This window comes from Triturus cristatus, chromosome 4_2 (genome assembly GCF_964204655.1).
Source record: "Triturus cristatus chromosome 4_2, aTriCri1.1, whole genome shotgun sequence".
NCBI classification, from domain to species: Eukaryota; Metazoa; Chordata; class Amphibia; order Caudata; family Salamandridae; genus Triturus; species Triturus cristatus.
In genome coordinates this window covers 496,165,286-496,192,002 of record NC_140586.1, presented here as the reverse complement: position 1 = coordinate 496,192,002, position 26,717 = coordinate 496,165,286, and the positions used below count along the sequence as shown (strand labels likewise).

The following is a 26,717-nucleotide window of genomic DNA, read 5'->3' as shown; positions in this document are numbered from 1 at the left end:
AGACTTAATAATGCCAGCAGTGAAGGCTTGCTGGCAGCCTCCACAAAAAATGACACACAGTAAGTCGAAAAGTCTCAACAGGAGCTTGCCTACAGGCACAGGTAGCCCCTCAGCTTCATACAAGTAGGAGGTAGAACCCAAGAGACAAGCAAGTTTGATGCAGGTATCCTTTGTTCAGTGTGAGTAAACCCCTCTTTTTGCGTGATCATCCCCATCTTTTGCTGAAAGTATTGCTGGCTTGTTGAACTCTGCACACTATGCCACTGCTGTCCAATCCCCAGCGTATATGCTCCGACCGCTAAAACATGGTAACACTGATTAATCCTCAATTGGAATAGTTAACATTCTAGTAATGTCAACGTATAGGGTGCATAAAAACACACAAATGGCATAGGAAATTTAAATATTAAATGAGGACTGCAGCACATGCTGTACCACCCACTAGGCTGAAAAGAAAACATAGTTTCAGGTATATTTGTGTAGCAAGGCTGCTGCAGCTTTTAAACTTGTACGGGAACCTACCAAAATAATCATATTTTACGGAAAACCCCCTGCTTTTAAACATGAGATGAGTTAGACCTAAGTAGGCAGTGTAACTCACAAGGTAAGGTGCCTAGAATTTAACAAGGGGTACATGTAAGAATTCAGTGTTGGCATGTACTTACAGGGACTAGCCTCGAAAAGTTATTTTCATTGTAAAGGGCTGTAGCTGTTCGTATGACAAAAACTAAAGCTCAGATACAATACTACTTCAGCTAACTCAGATATGGAATAAGCTACAGAAAGGATTCAAAGTTTTAAATATTTATTAAAATCCAATTCACTGGTAAAGTTTGATTTTTGGTAACTTTAAAAATGTAGACTGCTTGAAACTTTATTCTGCAAATTGTCATTAGCCGGCCAGCAGTTGCCCCATCACTTCTTCCCCTTCATGAGGTGTGAAACCTGCTCCCAGGACAGAAAGAAGGGCTCAGGCATTTTGGCAGGAAGACCTAGATATAAGATCTGTGACTTCTTTTTGCTCAGAAAGGGCAGCTGGGGAGGGTTTAGGACCGTTATTAGCTTAAAAGGACCTGAATGAGGCCTGACCATTCACAGGTAAGTGTAAAGGGAGACTTGGAGAAGAGGAGCTTTTGTTCCCTGGGCCAACCGCAGCCTGCTTGGCACCAGACTAGTAGGAGTGCTGGTCCCAGAATCAGTTTGGCGTGGCTATAGAAATGAGCAGTCCTCTCCTTCTCAAACACACACCTGGCTGACACACCAGTAACCTCCAAGGGCAGTATGGTACATTCATGTTGACTTTTAGTCAGAATATTGTTTGCAGAAAGACTAAGAGGATGTGCTGCAGAAAGTAGAAAGGGTTGCCCATGGAAATGTTTTCTCATTGGTTAGGGATTGTCCAGGTGTCGCTACCACCCACTAGCTAATGAATTCTACAAACGTGGCACCTCATCCGCAGCTTATCAGAACGCATCTGGACCTGAGGAAATACAGAGGGGGCTGTGTGAAGACCTGAGGGGCTGGATCTGGTCCCACTTATTTCCAAGACTGAGAAGTAGACTCCAAGGGACTATTTGTTGACCCTCTGTGTGGGTACTGGGATACAAGTTGCTAGAAGGCTTTTCCTGGAGTGCCCAGCTGACCAGAAGAAACTGTATCTGGTCCTGGACTAGTGGTTTAAGCCATAGTGAGTTCTGACCCCTAAGTACTGTCCCTGAAGTCCTTGGAGCTTTAGAAGAGACAAAGAGCAACTGCTCTAGAAATTATGAGAAGTGGGGACTTGGAAGAAAATTATTGGATTTCCAGGACCATCCAGTCAGTGGGACTTTGTGGCAAAGGTGTCCAATTTTGAGAGGACTTTGCCAGATACACCTTTAGGCTTGCCCCTCAGCAGGAGGATTTTGAGCTCCATTAAAAAGACCAAGACTGAAGGCAGAAATATTGACCAAGCAAATGTGCGAAAAGTATTAGACCAATGAAAGCACTTCAGCTGATACCTAATTAGAATTTTCACACACTGATTTTTCCAGCCCAAACCAACTGCTTTAGTGGGACCTCATCCAACAGTTATCGGACTGTGAGAGAACTTCCCTGAATACATCCTGCAGCCTTGCCCCTGCAATGGATATTTTATCTTCACTTCAGAGACAAAGTCGAAAATAAAATCTTTGATTGTGAAGGCCCGCTTGTGGTATCAGACCTCCACTTCATTCCGTTGAGCCCAGTCTGATTTATTGAACTAGTGTGTTGGAACAGACAAGGTTTTGGACGTATTACATGGGACGGACTCCCATCCTTCTTAACAAATAACCCATTTTCTTACACTTAGCCTAGGTTTGTTGAGTTAGTTGCAATGGCACCCTAAAAGGAGATAGCTAAGAAATTGCATATGACCTTGATGTGGCTTTGACCAGTTCACTCTGCAGAGGTAAGAACACGAACGCCAAATGCCCATAGGGACCAACATTCTCCCAAATACTTTTCACATTGAAATGCTCTGTTCCTCAAAGGGAAGAAAACCCCAAGAATAACCGACCATTTGGCATTTGGCATGTGTCCACATAATTTACTCATGGCATGGAAGTCATCAAATTAGAGGGGGCCGAAAAGGCCGACTGACATGCCTATAAGCAGGGTACAGACGAAGTACCAAAACTGGTCAAGTCACACCTTGCCAACGCCCAGTACGCTTAGTAACATGGGAGGGCAGAAAGATTCAAGACACAAGGTACTCATCATTATAAAGCTCATAAGAGAGTGATACTCGGACAGAGTCATCCCCGTTCTTTGAAGACCTTCCAGAGCTGTCAGTATCTCTTTCACAAACAGTGGCTTGCCCATGTTTTTTTAAGGCCTAATCGGAACCGCTAAAATCCAAAGAAGACATAACTGGGACTGTGGAATTCCCTTGAAAGCATTTAATTAATTTATAAAGACAGTCTTGTATTTTGGTAATAAACAGTGTCCAAGTGAGGATCTGTGTTTATGTTGTTGATCACTACTAAAACAAATAACAAAAAACTGGTGTTGAGCTCAGACTTGGAAAATACAATATGTAAGTGCTCAGTCAGGCCAGTGTTTAGTAGTGTGGGCTCTTCAAGTGACCACCCAAGGTTAAGTCTGATCTGTACCCGAGGAATTCTTTTAGTGATTGTCGAGCCTTCTGATGACAAGAAACCACTCATGAAAAAGCAGAGATTACAGGGATTAGTGTCTTATCCGAATAAAAAAGGCTAACAGCCTACAACGCAGGAGTGGATGAGGTGGCCACACGGTCTCAGTATAATCAGTCGCGGTCACATTTTGAGAGCTGGAATCTGAAAGACACATATTTCTGACGAGTGGCATACACAAAATCCCAAAATCAAATCAAGGACTAAGGCAGGCAGCTGTGAGAGAAAAGATATTTAACTCCAAGTCATAAGACGTTCTCATCTGAAAGAAATGCAATACAAGAGGAATTTGTAAATTGACCGAAATTGTGTCCAATCTCAAGTGGAGAGAAAGCAGGACCAGAGAGCGTATGTTGACTTGGGAAGTGCAGAGCCATGAACATGCACATTTTTTGAAATCGGAAAGTTTACTTTCTGCTGTGAAAAACTACTGTCCAATCCTTTAATGGGAGAATGCACCCCATGTCAATGAAATAGAGGCAGTGGGCATAGATGCAGCAAACAAATATAAATCAGAGTAACAGATTTAGCATGCTAAATGAAAGCAGAAATTATAGCTACGTTTCCTGGGCATTTTCCATGTATCGGTGAATATGCCGTTTTAAGTCAGTGTTCCATGACGGTAAGCTCTCTGAAAAGACATATGGACTAACACCACTGCGAACACTAATTTTATCAATAGGTACATTACGGCGTTTAATGTCCCTTTCTTTAAACCGGAATGATCAATTTCTGATAGATTAAACATTTTGAAAAGTACCTCTGACGAATTACTGGATCAGATTCTTGAGGGTCGATGTAAGTTTTCAATAGTTGGTGCAGCGTTTGATCATCTGGCACTCTTTTCACAAAAAAGAAGCAACAAAATGAGACACGTTACAATAAACGACACAAAGTTTCATGCATTAAACTACCATTCCAAATACAAAGGTTAGGGCCCTTGTCTCAAAGGATGCCTATTACTTTAGTATATGTAATATGTTATTTGCAATCATTAATGCTTTCAAACAGGATTAAGTATCCCGCTCAGCTATCAAGGCTCTTAATGCATAGACAACTAGTAAAGTCCAGGTGTACAAAAAAAATATAATAAGCTGCTCTATTACAGTATTTTGGGTGCAGTAAGAGGGATGTTCAACAACAAAAAGCCAGCTAACCATAGAAATTGGAGGTTTGGGGTTTTGTATGCATTTTTCCTTTGTTAAGGTCTTAATCCGTAAATAAATGAGAGACTAGCTGCTCCTTTGAAAACTTCTGAACATCCAATTTCAAACAAGAGTCGCGTGAACGACACACATGTAGATGTATAGCTGACCATAAACTGGTTTTAATATGATCAGGGCAAAACCAACATTGAGAGGTAGGCGGTGGGGGCAGCACCTTTTTTAAGTCCATGGTGGCAATCTTTTTCTTAATGGAGTCTTTCAACCATGATTAACTGCAGCAATACCAAGGTTATGGATGGAATACATGACTTAATTACCAGCAACCCAAAGTAAATATCAGTGGCTGTGATTAATTCAAGCATTCCGCCCATCAATTATTTTGATAACTTTAGTTACTTGGTGCTACAAATTTGCCTAGACAGGAGTCCCATGCTCCTGATGCCACTGAAGCAAAGCTGCACCCGACTTAAGAGCCCCAACTAGGGCGAAACCAGTCTTGGGTTGCAGTTCAGAGAGGGGGTGGCTTGGCAGTTCGGGCTGGACTGTTTGCACTACAGTAGGATCAAGACTGATTTGCTTATGGCTGGGTCTAATCTGAGGCACGGTGGACAAAACAAAAAAAGATGGATTTGGATGCAGCCCAGAGTTACTTCTAGTGACTGAGACTAATTTAAGCATCCCACCCATCACTTTTTTGTTTACTTCTAAGGTTGATTAGAGCAAGGCAAAGAATGTCTAAGCCCAGCGCAAGACAAACAGCCGACTGTGCCTTTTGTGTAGGTAGAGCAAGAGCCAAGCCAGGCTTTTCGTGAAGGAGTGATTTGAGTGGCCCATCGCACCCCCTATAATCTATTAAGAGATTACACAGTTTGCGTCTATTTAACATTACTCTAGTACGTTACACTGTGAAATAATCACTGGACCAGGTCATGCTTTGGCACTTGATGTCAAGTCACACCTCTGGGATGACATTGGCTCAAACATTTTCAAAAATGCCTACCTTTAAGTTGAAGGCTATTCTTTTCATGCCGCTTTCTTTTTACCTGGATTTCAGAGAGGTAATGCTGAGCTACTTTTCAACTAGCACACAAGTTTTCATTTCAGCATGAGAAGCACCAAATATAAATGGATCTTCATCACACCTCCTCATTACTTAAAACAATCAAGTACTCTATAAGCATTTGAAACAAAAACACATTCTATAGTCATGGGTCTAAACACCGCAAGCACACCAAGGTTTCATTGAGCTACCGATATTTTTTAGGAAATTTACAGAACAATCATTTTAATCTAACATAGTTTTTTATAACTATATACATATTTACTCTAATTTCTACAAGAATTAAACAATGGATACCTTTTCTCAAAATATTCAGCATGACTCTGGGGAAAAACGAGCTTCAAACACCAGTAGAACTTCTGCTGCCTAGAAAATTGATTGGAATAAGTTAATTAAGATTTGTAATCAGTTTCTCTTTACAGTAAATCCCTTTTAGGGGATTGACTCAGGGCAATGCTATTAAACTGTGAACACAGTTGTTTGCTTACTCATCTCCTATTTCAGCAGAAAAATAACCTGGGTATTTATACTCAGACTACTACGCTCCCCTTAATTGCATTTCACAAAATAAAAACATTAGACAAAGATTTAGTATGGTACAGTTGAATATTGAGACTATACATCTGATATCAGCTTTAACTTATTACTTTGAAGATTCTTTACAAACTTCATTATACATACTTAAACTGTATAAATGTACATATTGCATAAAAGGAATGGTGGTTATATTTTTTGTGCCACAAAAAATGAACAAGAACATACACGCTAAATTAACCAAATCAAGCAGTATTCGGATGAGGGTCTTCTTTCATGTACAGCTTTGCTACTTTTTATTTTTGCATTTATTGATGCAAAGTTAACCAATGTGGTTGTGTACAAAGCAGAATATCTAAAATCACTACTAATGCATATCTCATTAAATTTACCAGAGTAGACAGGGTGCCTAAGGAAAATTACTTATATGTTAATACTTCATGAGCCAGTATTATTCTTAATAACCTTGCCTCCCAGTAGAAAATATATTTTTTGTGACTGTGGTATTTTCATTAAATTTGTTTCTACGTAGAAATGAACTCTTGTGCTCTGGAATGCGAAGGTATTCCTTTTCTAAATTAAGAGGAAAGACACAATCTAGACAATTTATTTGTCCTTAGTTTAATTCACAAAGTAATACATTTTGTTTTAATTTCTAGCACAACTAAATTTAAATTGTTCAATGAGGGATGTCTACAAATATTTTAAATTGCATATTATTTGATAATTATGTTAACCACCTTAAGATTTACATCCTCAAACAAGTTTTATGCTATTGGAGTGCTTCTGTTGTGGTACAGATTTCCTTCAATCCTGACATTTTGAAGAATAATCTCTGCAAACATGAACAAATTATCTTAAAATTCTAGGGAATGCATCAAAATGTATAATACATTGTCGGGTTCCTGGTGTCAGTGTCATACCTTTCACCACTGTGTTTTAAGGTGATGCTGAATCTACCAGGGTAATAAAGAGGGTAGGTGTGCAAACCAGTCCTGCTCCATATTCTAATGCAAATTCCCCAAACATGATAGGATTAGATAACACCGATGTCCTCACAGGGTACATAGCTTAATGCAGATTAAGTTAATACCATGTTATTAATACAAGAAATGTCTTTCAGCACACCTTGAAGAGATCTATGTGTAGCTTTAAGATCCTGATGCAAAATGCATGCCAAACTGCTTATATATTTACCAGTTAGTGGGGAAACATATTCCTAAAACTGCCGACAACTTTTTGTGCTGAATTAAATAAAAAAAAGTGACAGAAGGGAGAGGGAACAGTTACTTATTTCTAATCCCAATATTCTATCAGCATATATATTAAATATATATAACTGACTATGTCCACAAAATGCAAGATTTGGAAACACTACTTTAAAAGAGATACACTTCTAGAAATTTTTTTTTTTAAAGGGGCTATTATGAATACTAAATTGAATATTTAGTTTAAAACTGCAATTGGATTTAACAATACTTCAGGCAGGGCAAAGGTAACTTTCTAAAAGTTACTTTTCCGTAATGTCTAGGAAAAAAAATAACTATAAAAATAGTTGCTTAATTATTTTATAGCTTGTCACATTCATGAGAAAATAGCTTTGAGGGGCTAGTCACTATAGGGACATATAGAATATTTTTTTTTTTTGCATGTCCTACTATTAAATACCATGCACCTTGTCTTTCTAGGTACTAAGGCCTACCTTAAGGGTAACTGCTAAGTATTTAAAAGGAATGTGTTAGGCCTGTCAACAGAGTGTATTTTGACAGAGGGAACTGGCACTTTAAAAACTACTCTGCCATCCTACAATAGACCCTGGGTCGGGTCTGTTGTGCCCTTCACTTGCACAACATGTGTTGCAGCTCACTGGTGGCATTCAACTTAAAAGCCCTAGGTATACTTTTATTATGTACCATACACTAGCGATTCTAGGTAGGTTAAATGCACCAATCAGTTTTATACCAATTTCATTATGTTTAAGAGTGGGAGCACAAGCACTTTAACACTGGTTAGCAGCGTAAAGTGTACAGACTTCTAAGGTCAAGAAAAATTTAAGGCAAAAATATGGGGGAACACCACGCAAAAGATGGTCATTTCCAACATTTACGTTTATTCAAATGTGTCACACTGGGGATCACCTAACACAAGAATGAGGCCAACTTTTACCATTTATTATTCCTTGTACCATATAACAGTTAAGACGTTAGGTAGCATAATGAACCTATAGTAAAGTCAAACAATAAATATAATTAAGTGCAAGCACCACTGGAGAAAGACTTGCGTTCAGAAGAGTACAAGTAAAGGAACACACCTACAGGACTCTCTAGTCAAACAATCATTGGCAAAGCCAACGGTCTCATCATTATGACCTACTAGCTGTCTTAATGTTACAATGGTTCAGCAAGATGCTGTACAGTGTGGCCAAAACAAATACAATGCAAGAAAAAGAAAAGGCGCAAACCCACAGCTGCTCTGTCATTTTGTAGGTGCATGCATGTGTGATGAGTGTGTGCATGTGCCATTACAGATTCGAAAAAAATTAAGGTAGTAGTGCAAAAGTGCTTTTTTAAGGCAGAGGATTTGGCCCCAATGTATTGCCTGGTCCATCCCCACCCCTCAAATATTAAATAAATCAAAATAAAACGAAGAAGAAAAAAAAGGCAGGATGTGGGGGCAACGGAGGATCGGGTGGGGGAGTGAGTGAGGGAGGGGGGAGTGTGGCACATGAGGGACAGCAACAAAGGGGAAGGGAGAAGCACACGAGGAAGAAAGCAGCACGGGAGCATGGTGGAGGGAGTTTTGCAAGAGAGAAGCACATATGAGAGAGCTTGCAACACTAGGGAGACAGAACATGGAATGCGGGGCAGGCATTTGGTGAGGGGTGAAGCACATAAGGGAGCGAGCTTAAAGTGAGCAGTGGGAAAACAGAAACCAGCCAATCACAAAGATGGTAATGAGGCTGTGCTCCAGGTGAGGTATAAACACAAGATGGAGAAACTGGGGTGAGGAAAGCCATTGAATAAGAAGAAAGTAAATGAGAGTAACAAAGTCAATCAATGGCAACCAATGGGAGGGCTGTAAGTCCCAGAATGTTCTTTGTAAGCCCACAATATGTCTTTTGCAATTAGACAGCCTGCACGGTCTGGCAGGCTCATCCTACAACATAGCATGTTAAAAGGAATTTCCAGCGTTTGATGAAGAACTAGGGAGCTGGATTGGACAGGCCAAATTATGTAGCAGAGTAGCATTTCTAAATTCATAAGTGCAATACATTTTCTGAAAGAAAACCTAGGCTTTCACAACTCTACATCAGACGTTCTGTCAAAACATCAAGAAGTCAACTATTAAAAATGAATCAAAAATATATGCATACAACCTTGAGTAATCCATGAAACAAATTCAATGGCAAATCTTTTTAAGCATTTCCCTCGATGAAGGGCTACCAAATTAGGCTAATCTGGCTTTTAATGAGACATGCATTTAACAGATAGAAAACCATACCAGATAAATTAAAAATGGTATAGACTCCACGCCCTTTCGGCACCGTGTGGATGAATTTCCACAAGATTACAAGATTTTCATTGCAGGTAATGTCTTCTTCAGTGGGATCTGGAGAGGGAAATGTGAGTGGGCCACCTCGCTGTGACGACTGTTGTTCAGAACTGTGATCTCAACCTATATGGCATATTTGGGCTGTTTTGGACGTTTGAAGGCGCCCTGTCCATTGTGTTCAGTTGAATGTCTGTGTGTGGTATTTATGGTGTGGTCTGTTGGAATCTGTGTGATAGCAGAGTACAATGTGCTCTACTGGATGTTGGTGTACCCTATTTCAGTACTTACCTTTCAGAGTACAAACTCTAAAAAGCACAACTGTCACGAAACACTAAGGAAATCAGCAGTATCACGCTTTAAAATATGTGCTGCTGTCTTAACATATTTGATTTGCTCACCAGGCAAAATAAATCTTGTTTGGAGGACTCCAGCTGGCGAAAAGCTTCCCAAAAATGCGTATGTGCACCTAGCAGCTAAACAAAACACAACTTGGTTGCTAAGTAAAACCGATTTCATGGGTGAGTTATGGGTTTTTCTTGAGTTTGACATATGCAGTATATTTTCTGCAATCTTGTGGTCGTTTCAAGGTATTTAAGAACACGTGCTAGAGCTTAAGTCCCATGCCAGAGTTACACAGGCGATTACTTTATTAATTGAACAGATACACGCACTACATTATTTACGAACACGAAACTGTGAATTTATGTTTGTTTTGACATTCGGTCTCCTTTTTGAACGGGCACACCTGCACCAGCATTCACTAGTGTGCCTTTCACACTTAGAGGAAACGGGCTTACAGAATCCTGCAATTTGTTTTAAAACATTACCACTTTTCACTCCCAGTTTGCAACTTTAAATTTACTTCCAGTTATAACAGGCCCTGAGTCAGTCAATGTCAATGATCAATTATTTTCAGAGAGATCTGTGGCCGGTGTTGCACTCTTGAATTGGTTTCATTTTTATCGTGTTTAACCAAACACAACTCTGCTGGCCGAAGTCCGGATCTTATTTACCTCATACAGAATCCTTTCGGGGATGACCACAAATAGCACACTGAAAGTATTGATCCAGCCAGCAAAGTGCTAACATTTTCATTTACTTGTGTTTGTAGCTTAAAAAGCACTTTCAAGCAGTAATTGCAATCACAAGAAACTGTATTTACGTATCTGTTGCACCATAGTTAGAGTGAATAGAGCGGTGTGCTCTTCAATCTGAAATGGTTTGTATTCCTGAAAATGGCTATTTTGTCTTAACCTAATCACTATCAATTATGTTCTAATAGCATTTAAAGTCAACCAATTTTCGCACACAGGCTCTTCATTTAGGATTTGTGTGTCCTATCTATAGTTTCCAGATAATTCAAAATAAAGCTCTAGAATAAATTAAAAACAGTAAGAAACCTTGTGGTACACCTCAGTGCATAAGGGTTTTAAATTAATAGATGCACCTTTTAGTAGCACCCACATCTATTATTAGATCAAAAAGGAGAAGCAGTCAAGTGCTCTTTTTGAAATTATACTTATTAATTCCATCTCTACAATAGAATATAGTGATTTATTGTTGGACATGATTGAATCTGTAGAGCTTTTTCATTTTCTGGTGCCCGCAGCGAAGGTTTGAGGGAATCTATCTAATGGCGTCCTTATGTAACCCCTTGTCTATTTTTGACAACTATTGCTTGAAAAGGTCCTGAATTTTTATGAGGCTTCCGTTGATCCTGGGAATTAAGTTACTAAGTTTTACCTAGCCCTCAAATACAAAATGGAATTCTAGAAGAGGAGTCACTGTTGCTTACCATTTATAAACCCAATTCTTAAGGGTTTTGCTCATTTCTGCTAATGACCTTTTTTTGGCAAAAGGCCTTTCTCGTCCTGCCATTATTTAGCCAGAGAGCTGACCTCCTTCTTTACATGAGTGGAATTCTGGGGGTAAAGCTCTTTTGGGAACGCCTCATCACTTTTGTTTTCCTTTTTCGAAGCTATCGAAATACACATTGGAGTATTTTTAAAGAAGAAAACTGACTAGCTATGTCAGGTGGCTGTTAAATTATTCTAAAATTTGTTTTTACATTTTCTGCAGTAGGATAAATTTGTCACAAAATGCATGTTTCAGCACCCTAAATGTTTTGGGAGATTAGGGGCAGGGGAAAGTGTGGTGGCCACCTTATTCACAGGACCTTTTTAGGCATAGGCTCACACCACTCCAATTTGCCTTGTCAATACCAGTGTCAGCACAGTTTTCCAGCTCGATGTATCATTCCATTTTTGCATTTCTCATCACATAACATGTCGTCGGTGCTTTTCCATAGCTCTGACATCAATTCACTTCTTGCTAATGCAGTCACTGGTAATATTCCTGCCAATTACATGGACGGCAAAAACCTCACAGCGTCTACATTTATAGACGGCAACCGCTACGTCATTTAGTTTTCTTTGGAAGTTAGGTTTCTAAATCAAAGTTTCTCTGGCGTCACAATTCCAAAGTGAGCCAACTGAGCGGAGGTCGGGGTGAGGGGTAAGTACAGGGTGGTCAACGTAAGCTCTCAGTCCAAAGTTGCCGATTTTTATCTTACGTAAAACCTAGCAGCCATCTTGCCACAGTATACTTGACTAGTCTTAATCATATTTTTTTCAGGAGTATTGGTGCAAAGCAAACACAGGCGTAATCTCCAGACTATGGTTTTACCATCAAATCAAAAAGACTGGACTACTTTCTAACAAGGCAGAACAATAAATAACCTCTTTCACATCATATTTCAGATTTTGAGAATGACATGCTAACTGAAGGTGGTAATATAACACGACATACTATTGACCTTATTAGTAAAGGTAAACTTAACTTTCAGTCCTTCTGAACAATCTAACAAAGTAACCCATTCCTTCTTTCTACATAAGTATATTTAAAAAACTAAAATCAATGTGAAATTATTGAGCCCAGAGAATGTTTATAAATTAATCAAATCTGGAGAGTACGCAGTCATGTTGCACACAGTTTTCGCCATGAAATACTTGCACCAATATTTCTAATCTGTGAAGCCAATATGTATAATTGTTAGCTTTCTAGATCACATACTCAAATTTAAATTCAATCACTGTAGATGCTGAAATGGTAACTCTGCCTCATACTTTGCTACAATGCATCTCCTATATATATTTCACTCTGGAGTTCTTTAGGAGCGTGTGCACCGAACGCCAGTCTGAAAGGAGGTGCTCACAAGGTAAGTGGAAGTATAGTTTCATTCCCAGTCAGGAAGGAGAACGACCGCCAGCTTCATCACACCACTGCCCAACCGCTTAAAAAAACACAAAAACTCACCATGCGTCTCATGAAATCCAGAGTCTGGGATTCCATGGAACAAGGTGACACAAAGTATTCCATCCCTTTATACTGAACAACATTTAAACAAGTCCTGCAGAATAGTAACAGCATAAATGGTTAACAGACTACAGAAAATTAAAAAATCACTAACCTAGTAGTATGTGATAAACAAAATAGAGAGAAATGTAGAAACCTTAAAATAACATGCGCATATATCATAGACATAGGTCACTTCATATACAGTCTGATCACTAACTAGTGACAAAGTCATCGATTCAATCGGGCAAGTGTGGGAGCTGAACCCCAATACTCTTCCGAACCCCAATTTTGTTGAACCCAAAATTGTACCCTAGGCAGTTCAGCTCCGTGAGTATTCTCATTTATCTAGTGGTAACACAAACTTAGCAGAGTAAAATCATAATTAGAAACTGGGACAACTCAAGAACTAGATCCAAATTAAGTAGGTTTAATACAAAATGGTTAATAAAAACATTACAGAGAAAATGCATAATTTGCCAAGAAGGCTCAAATACAGAAAACAGAATCATAACAGAAACCCTGGTTAATCAATAAAATCTCTCTAAATTCTAAGTGTCAAGCTCATAAAGAGTACTGACAGGATTGTAAGTGAGAAAGAAAATCTCAAAGCAGTTGGACCGAGTTTCGGGAGTAAAATGGAAAGTCACCCCCAACCTATCAAAATCAAGAGTTCTTATACACATTTTATGCATAATAATATAAAAAAAACGGCAAACTCAGCATAGCACAATCATAGTTAAGTCGCATTGGGAAATAAAAAACAGTTTTGTAAACTGAAAGGTTCTTAAGACTAACCCATTTCTTGAAGTAGGAGAAATCTTCTGCTTACTTCCTTAGCAACTGCACTCCGTATGTACAACACAATATGAAACATTTTCTTAACAATAGAATTAGGTTCTTCTGCATGCCTGCATCAGAACTAGCAGCGGAAATCCTTCAAAATTATACATCAGGTACATAATGGAAATGTACATTCACAATATATGCTTTCTAACACTACAGTGTATTTACGTCATAGAGTTCAGTTTCCATGGAAACTATAGGGAGATCAGACTCTCAGCGGGTAGATAATTGGGAAGGGGAATGGGAAGGATGAACACAACACCAGAAAATGTATCTATTTTAAAATAATGGTGTCTCATACGAAAATGTGGCATAACTATATTGCATTATTAATCACAATTCTAAATGAGCTAATTTTATCGTTTTAAGTGCAAAATCATTACTGTATCGGTTACGGTCATATGCATTATTAAAATTACGAATTTGCACAAATAATCTGCCAACCAGAATTGCACATCAGAGAAAGCTTTAACAATCTTCTCCTCTGATTATTTTTTACCCCCATTAATAAACTTTACTAATCAGCCATTAGTTAGTTGAAACCTTTATCTTCTTAGATAATAGTACATTCTCCTCCAATTGCTCCAATTGTTGATACATGCAGTCCTTGTAGTCTTCCATTTCCACATCCATTGCTCTTTTTCTCTTTTGTGCAATGGCCCGGCCCTATGGAATGCCGCCTCTCTTGTTGCTCGGAGCACACAAGATCATTGGGCATTTAGGAAATTGGTTAAAACATGGCTTTTCTCTTCCACTAAGCTCATCCTCCCTGGTCCGCTTGTCTGCTAGCGCTGGGAAACCCCGATGTTGGGGCTGCCATTCGCTTCATAAATCTGCCTAACATAACATTTAAATTCTTTAACATTCTCATTAATTAATAAAACCTCCAAGGGCCCATTGAAAGCAGTTAGGTAAAGAGAAAGAAATTCCTTCTGTTTAAATATAGACAGAAAAATGTTACAGGACAGTGAATATGACATCGATAAAAATGTACTTATGTTGAGCCTTTTCCAGCTGATGTGGGAAGGTAAGTGTTGCACGTAGCACTTGCTAATCTTCCTTATGTTAAAGTATTCTCTAATCATTTTATAAAACACATTATCTTTAACACCACTAGCTAAATGCTCGTCACGTACTGTATTATTTGTTTAAATTCTTCAAGATTAATATCAGCTTCAACAATACTATTCATATAACTTGAAACATTTCCCACAGGAATCAGTACCAAGCACACCAGCAGGCCAAATAGTAAGGTTTTAATAAGCAGTATCATCCCTACAATTTTACAGTATCAGCTGTTTTCCATCTTCTCGTTTGAGACCAAAAACCCTTTAATGACAAAAAAATTAACACTGAACCAAAATTTTCTTTAAAAAAATATTTTCTTCTTATTTCTTTAAAACAATAATAAACAAGAAAAATGGAAAAACATTTAATCATCTTTTCAGTCTTTGTAAAAATTTGCATTTCAAAAATTCAAAACAAAATCTGTCAAAGTCTCTAGCCCAGTTCTTTAGACAGAAATGTGTTTAGATTCTTTCATGGATCTTCCTCATTAGTACTGGATGATTACAGTCTCTACTTCTCCTTTTCAGGGTGGCTCTTCTTTAGTTTCTGTTTCAAAATTACATTGACTTTTGTTCATTCGGTAATAATCCTCCTAAATTTCATCTGCTGCTTCTTCTTCCGATACTGGGGTCAAATACACCCACTCAGATGAGATGTACTTTTGGTTCGGAACTCTCCTTCTGGGTGCTCTTTTAGCAACTGGTGATTCACTCTGACTAGATTCTGGAATCTACTTTCTCTCAAAGTCTCTTTAGTCTCTTTCTGGCTCAAACTGCTTTTGTTTATTGGTTCTCTTTCTTGAAATGTCTTCAACCCTCTCTTTAGGTTGAGCCTGTGCAGCACAGGCACTGCTCTACGAGGCATGCTGTTTATTTACTTTTGTCACAATCGCTACACCGGCGCTTTACACATCTTAAAATATAGCGCGGTCTTCGCAATTGTGACATAAGTAAAGAACACCTTAGCTGTTATATTGCAGCAAGGCGCCTGCTCCACTGTGATCATGGTTGTGTCTGATTGCAGGACCCCAGGCAGTCATCATCATCATCAACAAACTTTATTCGGTTTTATGAGTAAAACCATAAAAGTCAAACAAACAGGATTAAAAACGTGTTCCACAATACAGGTTAACAACTGTTAATACATCAAATTACACTGGGTTTATAACTAAAATACATAGATTACAGTGCAGAAATTAATCACAACTTGACCTGAATCTTAGGGCTGCCCTTAAGAAGTTAAGAATGTGCAAAACAGTATCTGCAGAACGAAGTTGTAAAAAGATAAAAGCTGGTTTAACCCTCCTGAAACCAGCCTTTTTAAGGATAGGGATGATAAATAATTTTCTGGGAAGATCATAAAAACTGCAGAACATTAAAAAGTGCATCATGTCCTGAGGAGACTCTCCGTCGCAGCCAAAGGACATGAGACACTCACCTCTGTGGGAGCCACGCGGTTGAACCAGGAGATAGTGGAAAAGATCGAGCCGAAACCTCGTCAATAAAAAACAATCATAAATGCTTTTGAGCCCTAAAAGATATGGTTCTGTGGTTGGCACCGTTTTTAACATAATGTGCCTACGCACACTGGACTTGCAAAGCTCTATTTCTTCTCATTCGCAATGGCTCCTTCTTAAAAAACATTCTTTGGCCCATGCATAGTCCTTCTTACATATACTCTCTGGATTAGTGAATAGTTCTGCTCTGCCTAGCCTTAAAAAGCCTACTCTTATGTACTGAAGCCATCGAATACGCGAAAGATGGTCAAGCCAAAGACAGTCATTTAAGATGTGTTCGCTAAGTGTATTTTCCTGCTTGGCCCAAATCCTGAGCCATAATGCCAGGCGACGAAAAGCCAATTCATCTGAGAGGAAAGGCATCTCAAGTTCTTCATGCACAACGTACGAAGAAATACTTTGCGGCACAGAAAGTGCCCGTCGCAGGAAAGAGTTTTCGGCGATTTGCAGGGTCCCGACCCAAATACGGCCCCAGATCTCGCTCCCGTAACTGGCCTTTGAAATACATTTTGCTTGGTAAATTTTCAAGAGTGCCCCTTATTGGTTTCCCTCACACTCTGGTAGCAAAGTTAAAAACAGCTGCAGAAGATTTCACTAGTTCCCCTTTCTTCCGAGGAAGCAAGGGGGACCAGTTCAAGGAGTCATCGAATAAAAGTACAAGTTACTTACCTTCGGTAACGATGTATCTGGTAGAGACGATTCTAGCCGCAGATTCCTTAACGTAGAATTATCCCCCAGGTGTGAGGATGGACCCGGAAAACTTTCTTTGCCCCAGCATCTCTGCGTGCCGGGGGGCGGTACCACGCGAATCCGCCCTGACGTCGTCCGCGGGCGTGACGTCAGCAAGGTCACATAAGCCTCACCTCATCAGTTTTTTTTCGGAGAACTTTTCCGCGCCACAATGTGGAGCCATCACAAACAAAACTGTGGAGAGTATGGGAACAGTGTGCGATAATTCAGTGAAACAGAAAAGAGAGAAACGAAAGGTGAGGAACAGCACCAGTTGGAAAAGTGCCAAGCATTAAGGTACAAAAAGCCATAGCGGCGAAATCCATAGCAGTGAGAGAGTAGAGCACCGCTCTGAGGAACACCCTTGCAAGCTAAGGCTTCTTTCATGGAGGCAGAAGAATGAGAAAGAGAGAGAGAGAGAGAGAACAAGAGAAAGAGAGAGAGAGAGAGACACTGCAATCACAATCCACAACAATGAAGGGCAACAAGCACAGAACAGAGGAGTAACAGCAATTCACCCCCAGACGACACCATCAAGGGGGGCCGTATCCCCTGAAAGGAGCGAAAAGGCCGACGTACAGGCAAAAAAAAACAACGCAGAAGACTGCAAGGGAATCAGAAACACCAAGCAAGTAAAAGGGAGAAGGGTAAAAGCAGGCCCCTACACTGGAGAAAAAACCAAGGGTGGAGGGATGCAGAAGCACACATGAACCAACCGACCATGTATCATAAGGGAAGGGGTGTAAAAATCAAGCAGAACTAAGCATCCCGTCCGGGTGAAGCGAAGCAGACAACCACAGAAGACAAGCCACCCGAAGGGAGGAAAGTGTAGAAAACCAAACTGAAGGTCCTCGCAGAACGGGGAGGAAGGGCGGGCCGTGAAGGAATCTGCGGCTAGAATCGTCTCTACCAGATACATCGTTACCGAAGGTAAGTAACTACTAGCCGCAGATTCCTTAACGTAAAATAGATACCCTAGCCATACCCAGAGGGGAGGAGGGCCTGCTAGAGAACCTCCCCAGTAGGAAGAAACACAGGGCCCCAGCAGGGCACGTGTTACGGGGACAAGAAGGGCGGACCAGCCCCTGCTAAGCAGAAGTAAACAAGAACAAGGCGTAGGGAAGACTAGGAGACCCCAAGCCCATCCAAGGTACAACTGCCACCACCCTCGTAGGGAAAGACAGCCACAGAGGAGCACCCAGGAGGAAAAGAACCACCCCAACTCCAGGGAGAAGAGGAAGAACCGGAGGCTGAGCCCACCGTGGGAAAACACACAGCGATAGAGGATAGCCGAACAGGCATCGGCCACAAAGCAGCAGTCAAGGCAGGAACGGCTCCACAGCCAAGAAGCGCAGGCGCAAGAAGAAAGGCACAGGTGAGCAAAACCTCAGCAGAACAAGAGACAGGGGCACAAGGGAACACACTAAGGGCCACGGCGGTGGACCAGAACGAGCAGGCATGTGCAGCCGGCAATACCATGGAGCAGTGCACCCAGAACAAGCCAGGCGTGAGCCGAGGGCAGAGGCTAGGGAAATTCAGAACAAGCCCCAAAGGAGGATCGTTCGATAGACACATACCGACCCACGAAGAGAAGTGGGACCAGCTAGAAGAGAAGAAACATGGAGGACGGACCCAAGCCGTCAACCAGAACACAGGAAAGCCAGGAGAAACCGAGCCCCCCTGGTACACCAGACAGAGGACCAGGCCGAAATGCCAGACAGGAAAGCGGAAACGCCGCAACATGATACCGTAGACAGCATACCAGACTGGTCGAGCGATGTAGCGAACACAGAGAATGACAGAACCTGGAGCAGCGCAAGCTGCGCCCGGACAAGACAAAAGAGACAGCACCAACGGTATACAGCGATACCTTCCGAGCACAAGACAGTGCTATGCAATAGCTACAAGTACCCCACATAGGGTATGATACGTCCCAAGAAAACATGGGAACACCTCTTAGGGAAAAATCCTGCAGCAGAGGACAAGAACATAAAGGTAAGGTATGAAACGTCCCAAGGAAACATGGGAACACCTCTTAGGGAAAAAATCCCGCAGCAGAGGACAAGAACATAAAGGACCTGCAGATAGAACCACAGACGGCTTGCCAACCAGCCAAACAAAAAACACACAGAAGGCTCAATCCGTGGACACATACGGGCACCAAAGAACCACAAAAGCCAAAGGGGCTGTACCAGCAGCCAACAGCACACAAAGGGGTCAACCTAAGGACCCCGAAGGTACGCCAACCCACACAGAAGACACAGACGTTCCAACCGAACCACTAGACCCCGGAAAAAAGGGTGGGATAACGTCGCCCATAAAGCAGCAGAGGACCGACAAGCTAGACTACGGAGGGGGAGGAGGACGGAGCCACGCAAGGAGCCATTAAATGGCGGCATCCGCATGAGTGTTAAACAAACGCACCCCATCAAAGGGCAGATCAACTAGACGCTCCCTAACGTTCTCAGGGAAAAAGCTATCCCTCAGCCAAGCATGGCGATGGAGAGCTACTGAACTTGCTATAGTGTGGCTGAGAGCATCAGAAACGTCCAGGGCCGAACCAAGAATAAACGCGGCCAACCATCACATGGCGCCGCAGATCAGCGCAGACACCTTCCTGAGAGGCAGAAGACAGAAGGGACTCCACAGAATCCCACAAGCTGGAAGTAGCCCAGGCCAACACACAAAGCGTGTTGAGCGCTCGCAAAGCAGCACAAGAGGAAGCGAAGAGGTTACGCCCCCATGAATCCAACCACCGGGCCTCCCGTGACCGAGGAAACAACACCAAAGGTAAGAAAGGGAAAACAGTCTGCAGAAGAGGGCCCTGGGTAGAAGGGTGGAAAGAAAGGCAGACTGGATCATGCGGAGCAGGGCGGTGGAGGAGCGACTGGGGCACCGGATGCCCCGTGGCAGGACGCCCCCAGAAGAGAATTATGGAGCGAAGCTTCGAAGAGAAGAAGCAGCTCCCATCCACCAGAGCCCTGATGGAGAACCTCAAGCAAATGGTCCGTAGGGTATGGGGTGTGCAAAATGCCAGCGGCCGTGGAAATGGCTCGGGCAAAGTCTGCACTCCCCTCCGTAGGGCGTTGTGGGGGGGATAGCAATTCCTCCGCGGGGGATGGCTGTAAACTAAGCCGGCCATCACAGAGTCCAGCTGGAGGAAGAAACGTCCAGCCCCGAAACAGTGGAAGATTCACGGACGAGTGGGGGACCTGAGGTGCTTCAGGGAAAGGCTGTGGCCGCGGGGACGTCGAAGAGCCCTCCTTGAAAGACGGAGGGGAAAAAGCCACGACCCGGCGACCCGTCTCTGAAGAAGAAGAGATAGAAAGTTGACAAACTTACAGAAAGGAGGGGGCCTCTGGAGATGAGTCGACGACCCGGCGCCGTGGAGTCCGCCACAGGCGCCGGCGTGACGTCATCCGGCACCGGAGGGGACACCGAGACGACCTCCTTCACCAATTGCACCCCAGGAGAATGGAGCGGGCCGGCTCTATGTCGGCGAAAGCATGGCGCCGAAAAGGCGCCAACTCGACCTCCGACGAAGCAGCTGCCTGCGTGGAGAGACGAGAGGGACCCGGGGACGCGCCCTGGACCTTAGCCAGCACCTGCAGTGCCGCCAGGGCCAACAGCCGTCGGCGCCTGAGCGGCGTCAGCTCAGCTTCAGGCAAGGCCGCCACCTGCCCAGGACGAGCCCAGAGTCCCAGCGACCTCCTGAGACACCACCGGGACCCCCTCAGGGGTTTGCGGCAAGGCAGAGGCACCGTGAGCCAAAGAGGGGAACCCCATAAGGCCGCACCCCGACGACACCACACCTCCAACACCTGAAGCCAAACCCGTCGGCGCCGGAGCCGCCGGTGATGCCGTGGAAGTCCCCGCACGTGGCAAGGAATCTGTGGACGTCCCAGGAAGATGAGGAGGAGGAGGGGCCAAGGAAGCCTGCAGACCCGCAGCATAGGCCTCCATTTGGGCCCTGGTCGCCCCGACGCCAGGAAACGGCGGGTAGGGTGGCGACGAATGAGGCCGCATGTCCCACGGAGAACCCGCGCCCTCTGCAGAGCGGGGTCCAGGCCTCAGGGACAAGCTGTAAGACTTACCGACTGGCGAGCAACGCGTGACGGGCGATGTCGGAATCAAAAGTGGCGATTCTTGGACCCTTCCGCGGGGGACGGACGCGGAGATGACACCGATCTGGACAACCGGGCTGAAAGGAGCTTCATCCGGCGCTCCCGCCGGGACTTAGGCTTCAGATGCTGGCAAGCGTTGCAGTCCGTGGAATAGGTGCGCAGAGATGCTGGGGCAAAGAAAGTTTTCCGGGTCCAGTCTCACGCCTGGGGATAATTCTATGTTAAGGAATCTGCGGCTAGTAGTCTCTATCAGATCCTCCAAATAGGAGTATTGGTGCGGATCCTAACTTAAAGGTAAACTGCTTTGCTGTTCGAGGTCCCACCTGCATAATAAATGATTTTGAGTGATTGACCTTCAGGTCCAGGTCCTCCATAAAATGAGTAAAAGAACTCAATAAAAGTTGTAGGTCCCTCGCTGTCCTCGTCTGCATATAGTAGGACTGGCAGACTGAGCTTGCCTACCTGAGGACAATCTGCTTTTGTGGCTAAAAGGGCCTTCTCTAGAGAGTTAACATACAAGTTAAAAAAGAAGCGTGCTAGTATGCACCCCTGATGCACCCCTCTCTTAATGTTTACTTGCCGGGTCACTTTCATGTCCAGGCAGTCAATGAGACGGCAGCTTTTTTTCCCCTTAGTGCCGCCTGGTGCACTAGCTCACGCTCTCGTGTACAGTGGCACCACGAGGATGACTCATCTTTTAACCCTCGCCTAAGCAGCCCCATCTCCCAACATAGGTACATTTTGCTGCCGTCCGGGGGCTGGGCCCATGGGATGGAGGAAGTAAACATCACTGAACTTTTCTCCTGCCCTTTGTGTGTGTGTGTTTTGAGAGGGCCAGAGGGTGGGGCTGCAGTGTCAGTTGACTGTCCCAGACAAACAGAGCAGCCTTTAAAATTGTTTTACTTTATTCTTACCAATCGTGAGACTGCAAGAAGATGCAATAGCCTATTCTAAAGCGGTGTTTGTCATCTTGTTTTGCTGCACCTCTGTTTAGTTTACTTATATACATTCATCTTTATACACGAGTGGCATGCAAGCTCCGTGCTTCTCTATTACGGTTCGTTGAGCTGATGCTTTTTTGTGCTTTTTAGAACAATGAAGCTGCTAAAATGTTTTTCAAGCAGCATCTGCCATTTTTGAACACTACTTATCCTGTATTTGCACTTTCAACCCACCCTGCCAGTGTGACTTAAAGAATGCTCCTCACTGTATGAAAATGCATAAGCAGTGTATTTTATAAAAGGCCATACAATCTCATTTGATCTATTGCCTGCTACTTTCAGCATCCATTTTTTCCACATCAGCATCCCTCCTAACAAATTTCCCTCTTTCTCAGAGGAAAATTCAAAATCTTTGCAAGCCACAATTTATAATTTTTAGCATGTTCCTTAACTACAGGCCAAATTTCCCAAAAGCAGTTTTCCCCTTTCAGTAGCTTCTCTTTAATAAAGAAATTATCATGTGATGCAACACATACGTTTTGCTTATGACGTTTACAAAACTTACTAATAGCTGATAGTTTCCTAATGAGGGATAGAATATTCTTTAACACTGTGCACTTGAGAGTCCTGTCAGAAGAAAAACTCCTGAACAGCTGATTTAAGTTAGCCTTTTGTAAAATGGGTGGGACTGTAAGGAAAGCATTGAATGTGCAGCTTGGCACAGTGACAGAAAATGTCAGCCGCAGCAGCGGAATAATGAGGACGTACATAGCTTAATTAAAGTTTCATGACTTTACATACTGTTAGCACACATCATAAGAGTATAAAGTAAAAAAATAAAATGAAGTGTTAATGTTTAAAAAATACATATTGCTTGATAATATTTTTTTGTAGGTGTACCAGGAGCAAACCATAAGCACACTCAATGATAGCACTTGTAAAAGAGGAAGTAATGAGGATAAATAAAGATATTTCTCCTTGTTAAGCCTTCTCTGAGAAGACGTATCTTTTGGGCGCATTCAAAGTCTACCACTTTTGGTAAATCTGTGAATGAGGCAAAATCCATGGGAGTTGTCTGGGAACACTGCCAAAACACCCATGGAACCCCTTCTCAGGACAGAGTAATGCAACGCAGCGATTTGCACTGTGTTGCCTTACTCCAAATTTAAGAAAGCCACTCAGGGCCACGCAAGGTGGCCTTGCTGGCTTAATAAATTGCATTTTGTGCTTGTGTCGCAATTGCATCATATTGCGTGGTGCAAGTGCAATGCAAATCCTCTAATAAATATGCCCCTAAATGAGTTTCTGTACCTGTTCTTTTTGTTAAAATTTTTAAATGCAAGCATATTCCTACATTTAGGCTGCATGTTTTCTTTTTTCATGCATTTTTGTGGCACGTCTTTACAATAAATATTTTAAAAAACTACACAATGCATTAGCTGGCAAAGGCAAGACCCATTTCCTTTGCCAATGCTGGTTTACTGTGGCTTTCAGGAGAGCCGATTTCACCTGCTAGGTCCCGGATTTTTTTGAAACATGCAAATGACCATCTGTTGAACTGCATACCCATGTTCTATATAGATGAAATAATGTTGTTTCTGCATCCCAGTTAAATATGAGGTCAATGCATGCTTAAACTCTGACACACACATTGCACAATGCACAATGTTATGTTTTATGTTGCTGTAGATGTTTAAGTGAGAACCAGTAGTCAACTCTGGTATCAAGTCGGATATCTGTGTTATTTTGGTTTCGCCTGCAGAAACAGCTTATTAACTCCTTCAGTGCCCATGACGAGATGGTCTCGTCATGGAGCGCGGTTGCGCTGTGCCCATGACGAGACTATCTCGTCATGAACCCCGCCCGCTAATGAAAGGGCCGGCACAGGGCGGGGAAAGGGCGGGGCACTGAAGGGGTTAATAATCACATAGGCGAAACCTAATGCCTTTACCAATGCTTGTTTTCTACTGTAGTTTTTTCGATCCTGAGCTCTGACTTGAACCAGAGTTTGCACTTTGATCAAATTTGTCTCTGCCTTTTGTTTCACACAGCGAATCCTTTTCTTTTGAAAGAGGTCGTTTTCACTTTTATTTTCAACTGCAGCTGGTCACTGCTTTAATAAGAGACTACTACTTATTTCTGCCACTCATGCTTTACTATTTTTGCACGGCAGTAGCTCTTAGCTCTGATCAATCTGTTAGCTGACTTCAGGAATTTCAGGTTTTTAATCTGAACTTTCGCTCGCCTGAAATATTTGCTCATATCTTTTCACTTTATCTTCACCAGTTCCACAAAATCTTCAAACCAGCCCCCCCCCCCCCCCCCCCCCCCCGGGTGGATTCAAACTGCAAACCTGGATTTAGCTTTTAGCTTGATCAGCAGACTGCGCACTTTGTTCATTCATCTCATCCACTGCTTCAGCTACTTTACCTCTCTTCGAATAAGGAGTGTGGATCAATTGAAGCATGCCTGCACATTCGACAGCTCTATTTGTTGTCAATATGATCTGGAAAGAGCCTTTCCATCTTTTGTCAAGACAGCATTTACGAATGTGCTTTCGGATAACCACCCAATCCCCCGCATTTAGATCATGTCAGGGCATATCCTTGCAGTCTTCAGTTGACACGTTAACCTGATGAGAGACAGATTTCAATAGATCATCCAGCACTTTGCAGTAATCCAGAACAATGTCATCAGTTAGAGTCTAGCACTGCAGAAGATACAACTGAAAGTCTCATTGCCCTGTCCGTCAGGATATCATGGGGAGTTAAGTCTGTTTTCGTGTCTAAAGTACTTCTCATATTCATCAAAGAGAGAGTAAAAGCATCCGGCCAGTTCAGACAGGTTGAGGCACAGAGCTTTGCCCAATTATTCTTGATTGAGCCACTGGTACATTTCACTAAACCTGAGGATTGTGGTTGATAACTACAATGAGAGTTAAGCCTCTCTTCCTGTCTGAAGTACTTCTCATATTCATCAAAACAAGAGGAAAAGCATCAAACCACTTCAGACCAATTGAGGTATAGACCTTTGCCTGTTTATTATTGAGTGAGCCATTGGTACGTTTCACTAAACTGGAGGATTATGGTTGATAACTACAATGAAATCTCTGCTTGATCTCAAAAGCTGTGCAGATTAATTGAAAACACTTCATTCTTAAACTGTGCACCCCAGTCAGCCTCAATTGAAGTTGGAAGTCCGAATCTTGGAATCAACTCCCTCAACAACAATTCGGCAACTGTAAGGTTATCTGCTCTTCTTGTGTAAAATGCTTTCACCCATTTCGAGAACAGGAACACTATTATCAAGACACACGTCACGCCATGACATTATGGCATCTCAATAAAGCCTACCTGCAATCTAGTAAATGGGCATTCTGATTTGCCAATGTGATTTATTACTGTAAGTTTTACTTGCCCTGATTATTTCAGTGACAAGTTAAACAACGACTACACACATCTTCAGCAATATGTCGAAATTCTGCAATGTCCCAATATTCCAGAAAAATGTTAACCAGACTATCTGTTCCCGCCCGAGTCTGATTTGAAAATGTTTACACATGGGCTGTAACACGGAGTCTGGCAGGACATATTCTGTTCTGAATTTACACACAAATCATGGTAATTCGTTTTATAGCCTAACGTTTCTCATTTTCTGTTCTCATTTCCAGGAGCATCCTCCTGCAAGTCTCTTAGTTCACTCAGACATCTGTAGAAAATCCATAAAGAAACATTTTCCTTATTTGAACTCTGTAGAGCATGGGTACTCACAAACTTTCTCTAAGGACAAATTTACAGTCTGGTTTGTGGGTGAGGGCTGCACCGGTGGGGGCGGGGTCAGTGGGGGGTGGGGCTTTATTAAACTAAATAACTGTGACCATGAGGTCGAACACAGGCGCCTGCAGCGGAAGCATTAGTCGACTGAGGCACCAGACCCGGCATACACACATCTATCTATCTATCTATCTATCTATCTATCTATCTATCTATCTATCTATCTATCTATCTATCTATCTCTCTCTGTCTCTCTCGGTATCTCAAGGTCTCTATCGCTGTCTCTGTCTCTATCTCTATCTATTTCTGTCTCTATCTATTTCTGTCTCTCTCTCTATTTGTCTCGGTCTGTCTTTCTCTCTCGGTCTGTCTGTGTCTGTCTGTGTCTGTCTGTCTGTCTGTGTCTGTCTGTGTCTGTCTGTGTCTGTCTGTGTCTGTCTGTCTCTGTCTGTCTGTGTCTGTCTGTCTCTGTCTGTCTGTGTCTGTCTGTCTCTGTCTGTGTCTGTCTGTCTGTGTCTGTCTGTCTCTGTCTGTGTCTGTCTGTCTGTGTCTGTCTGTCTCTGTCTGTGTCTGTCTGTCTCTGTCTGTCTGTCTGTCTGTGTCTGTCTGTCTCTGTCTCTGTCTGTGTCTGTCTGTCTGTCTCTGTCTCTGTCTGTGTCTGTCTGTCTCTGTCTCTGTCTCTGTCTGTGTCTGTCTGTGTCTGTCTCTGTCTGTCTCTGTCTGTCTCTGTCTGTCTCTGTCTGTCTCTGTCTGTCTCTGTCTGTCTCTGTCTCTCTCTCTGTCTCTCTCTGTCTCTCTCTGTCTCTCTCTCTCTGTTGGTCTGTCTCTCTCTGTTGGTCTGTCTCTCTCTGTTGGTCTGTCTCTCTCTGTTGGTCTGTCTC

The 26,717-nt window shown here is 42.6% G+C and overlaps 1 protein-coding gene across 2 annotated transcripts in view; it reads right to left on the bottom strand.

Annotated features, from left to right (window-relative positions):
* The window catches only part of ZNHIT6 (zinc finger HIT-type containing 6), a 225,385-nt gene that overhangs the window by 92,544 nt on the left and 106,124 nt on the right, over positions 1-26,717 (bottom strand). For both annotated transcript variants that reach the window (XM_085602069.1, XM_085602070.1), the window contains exons 6-7: positions 5,697-5,765; positions 3,934-4,014 (exon numbers count right to left, since the gene is read on the bottom strand). In XM_085602069.1, coding sequence (XP_085458195.1) covers positions 3,934-4,014; positions 5,697-5,765 — 150 coding nt within the window. The remainder of the gene's footprint in view (positions 1-3,933; positions 4,015-5,696; positions 5,766-26,717) is intronic.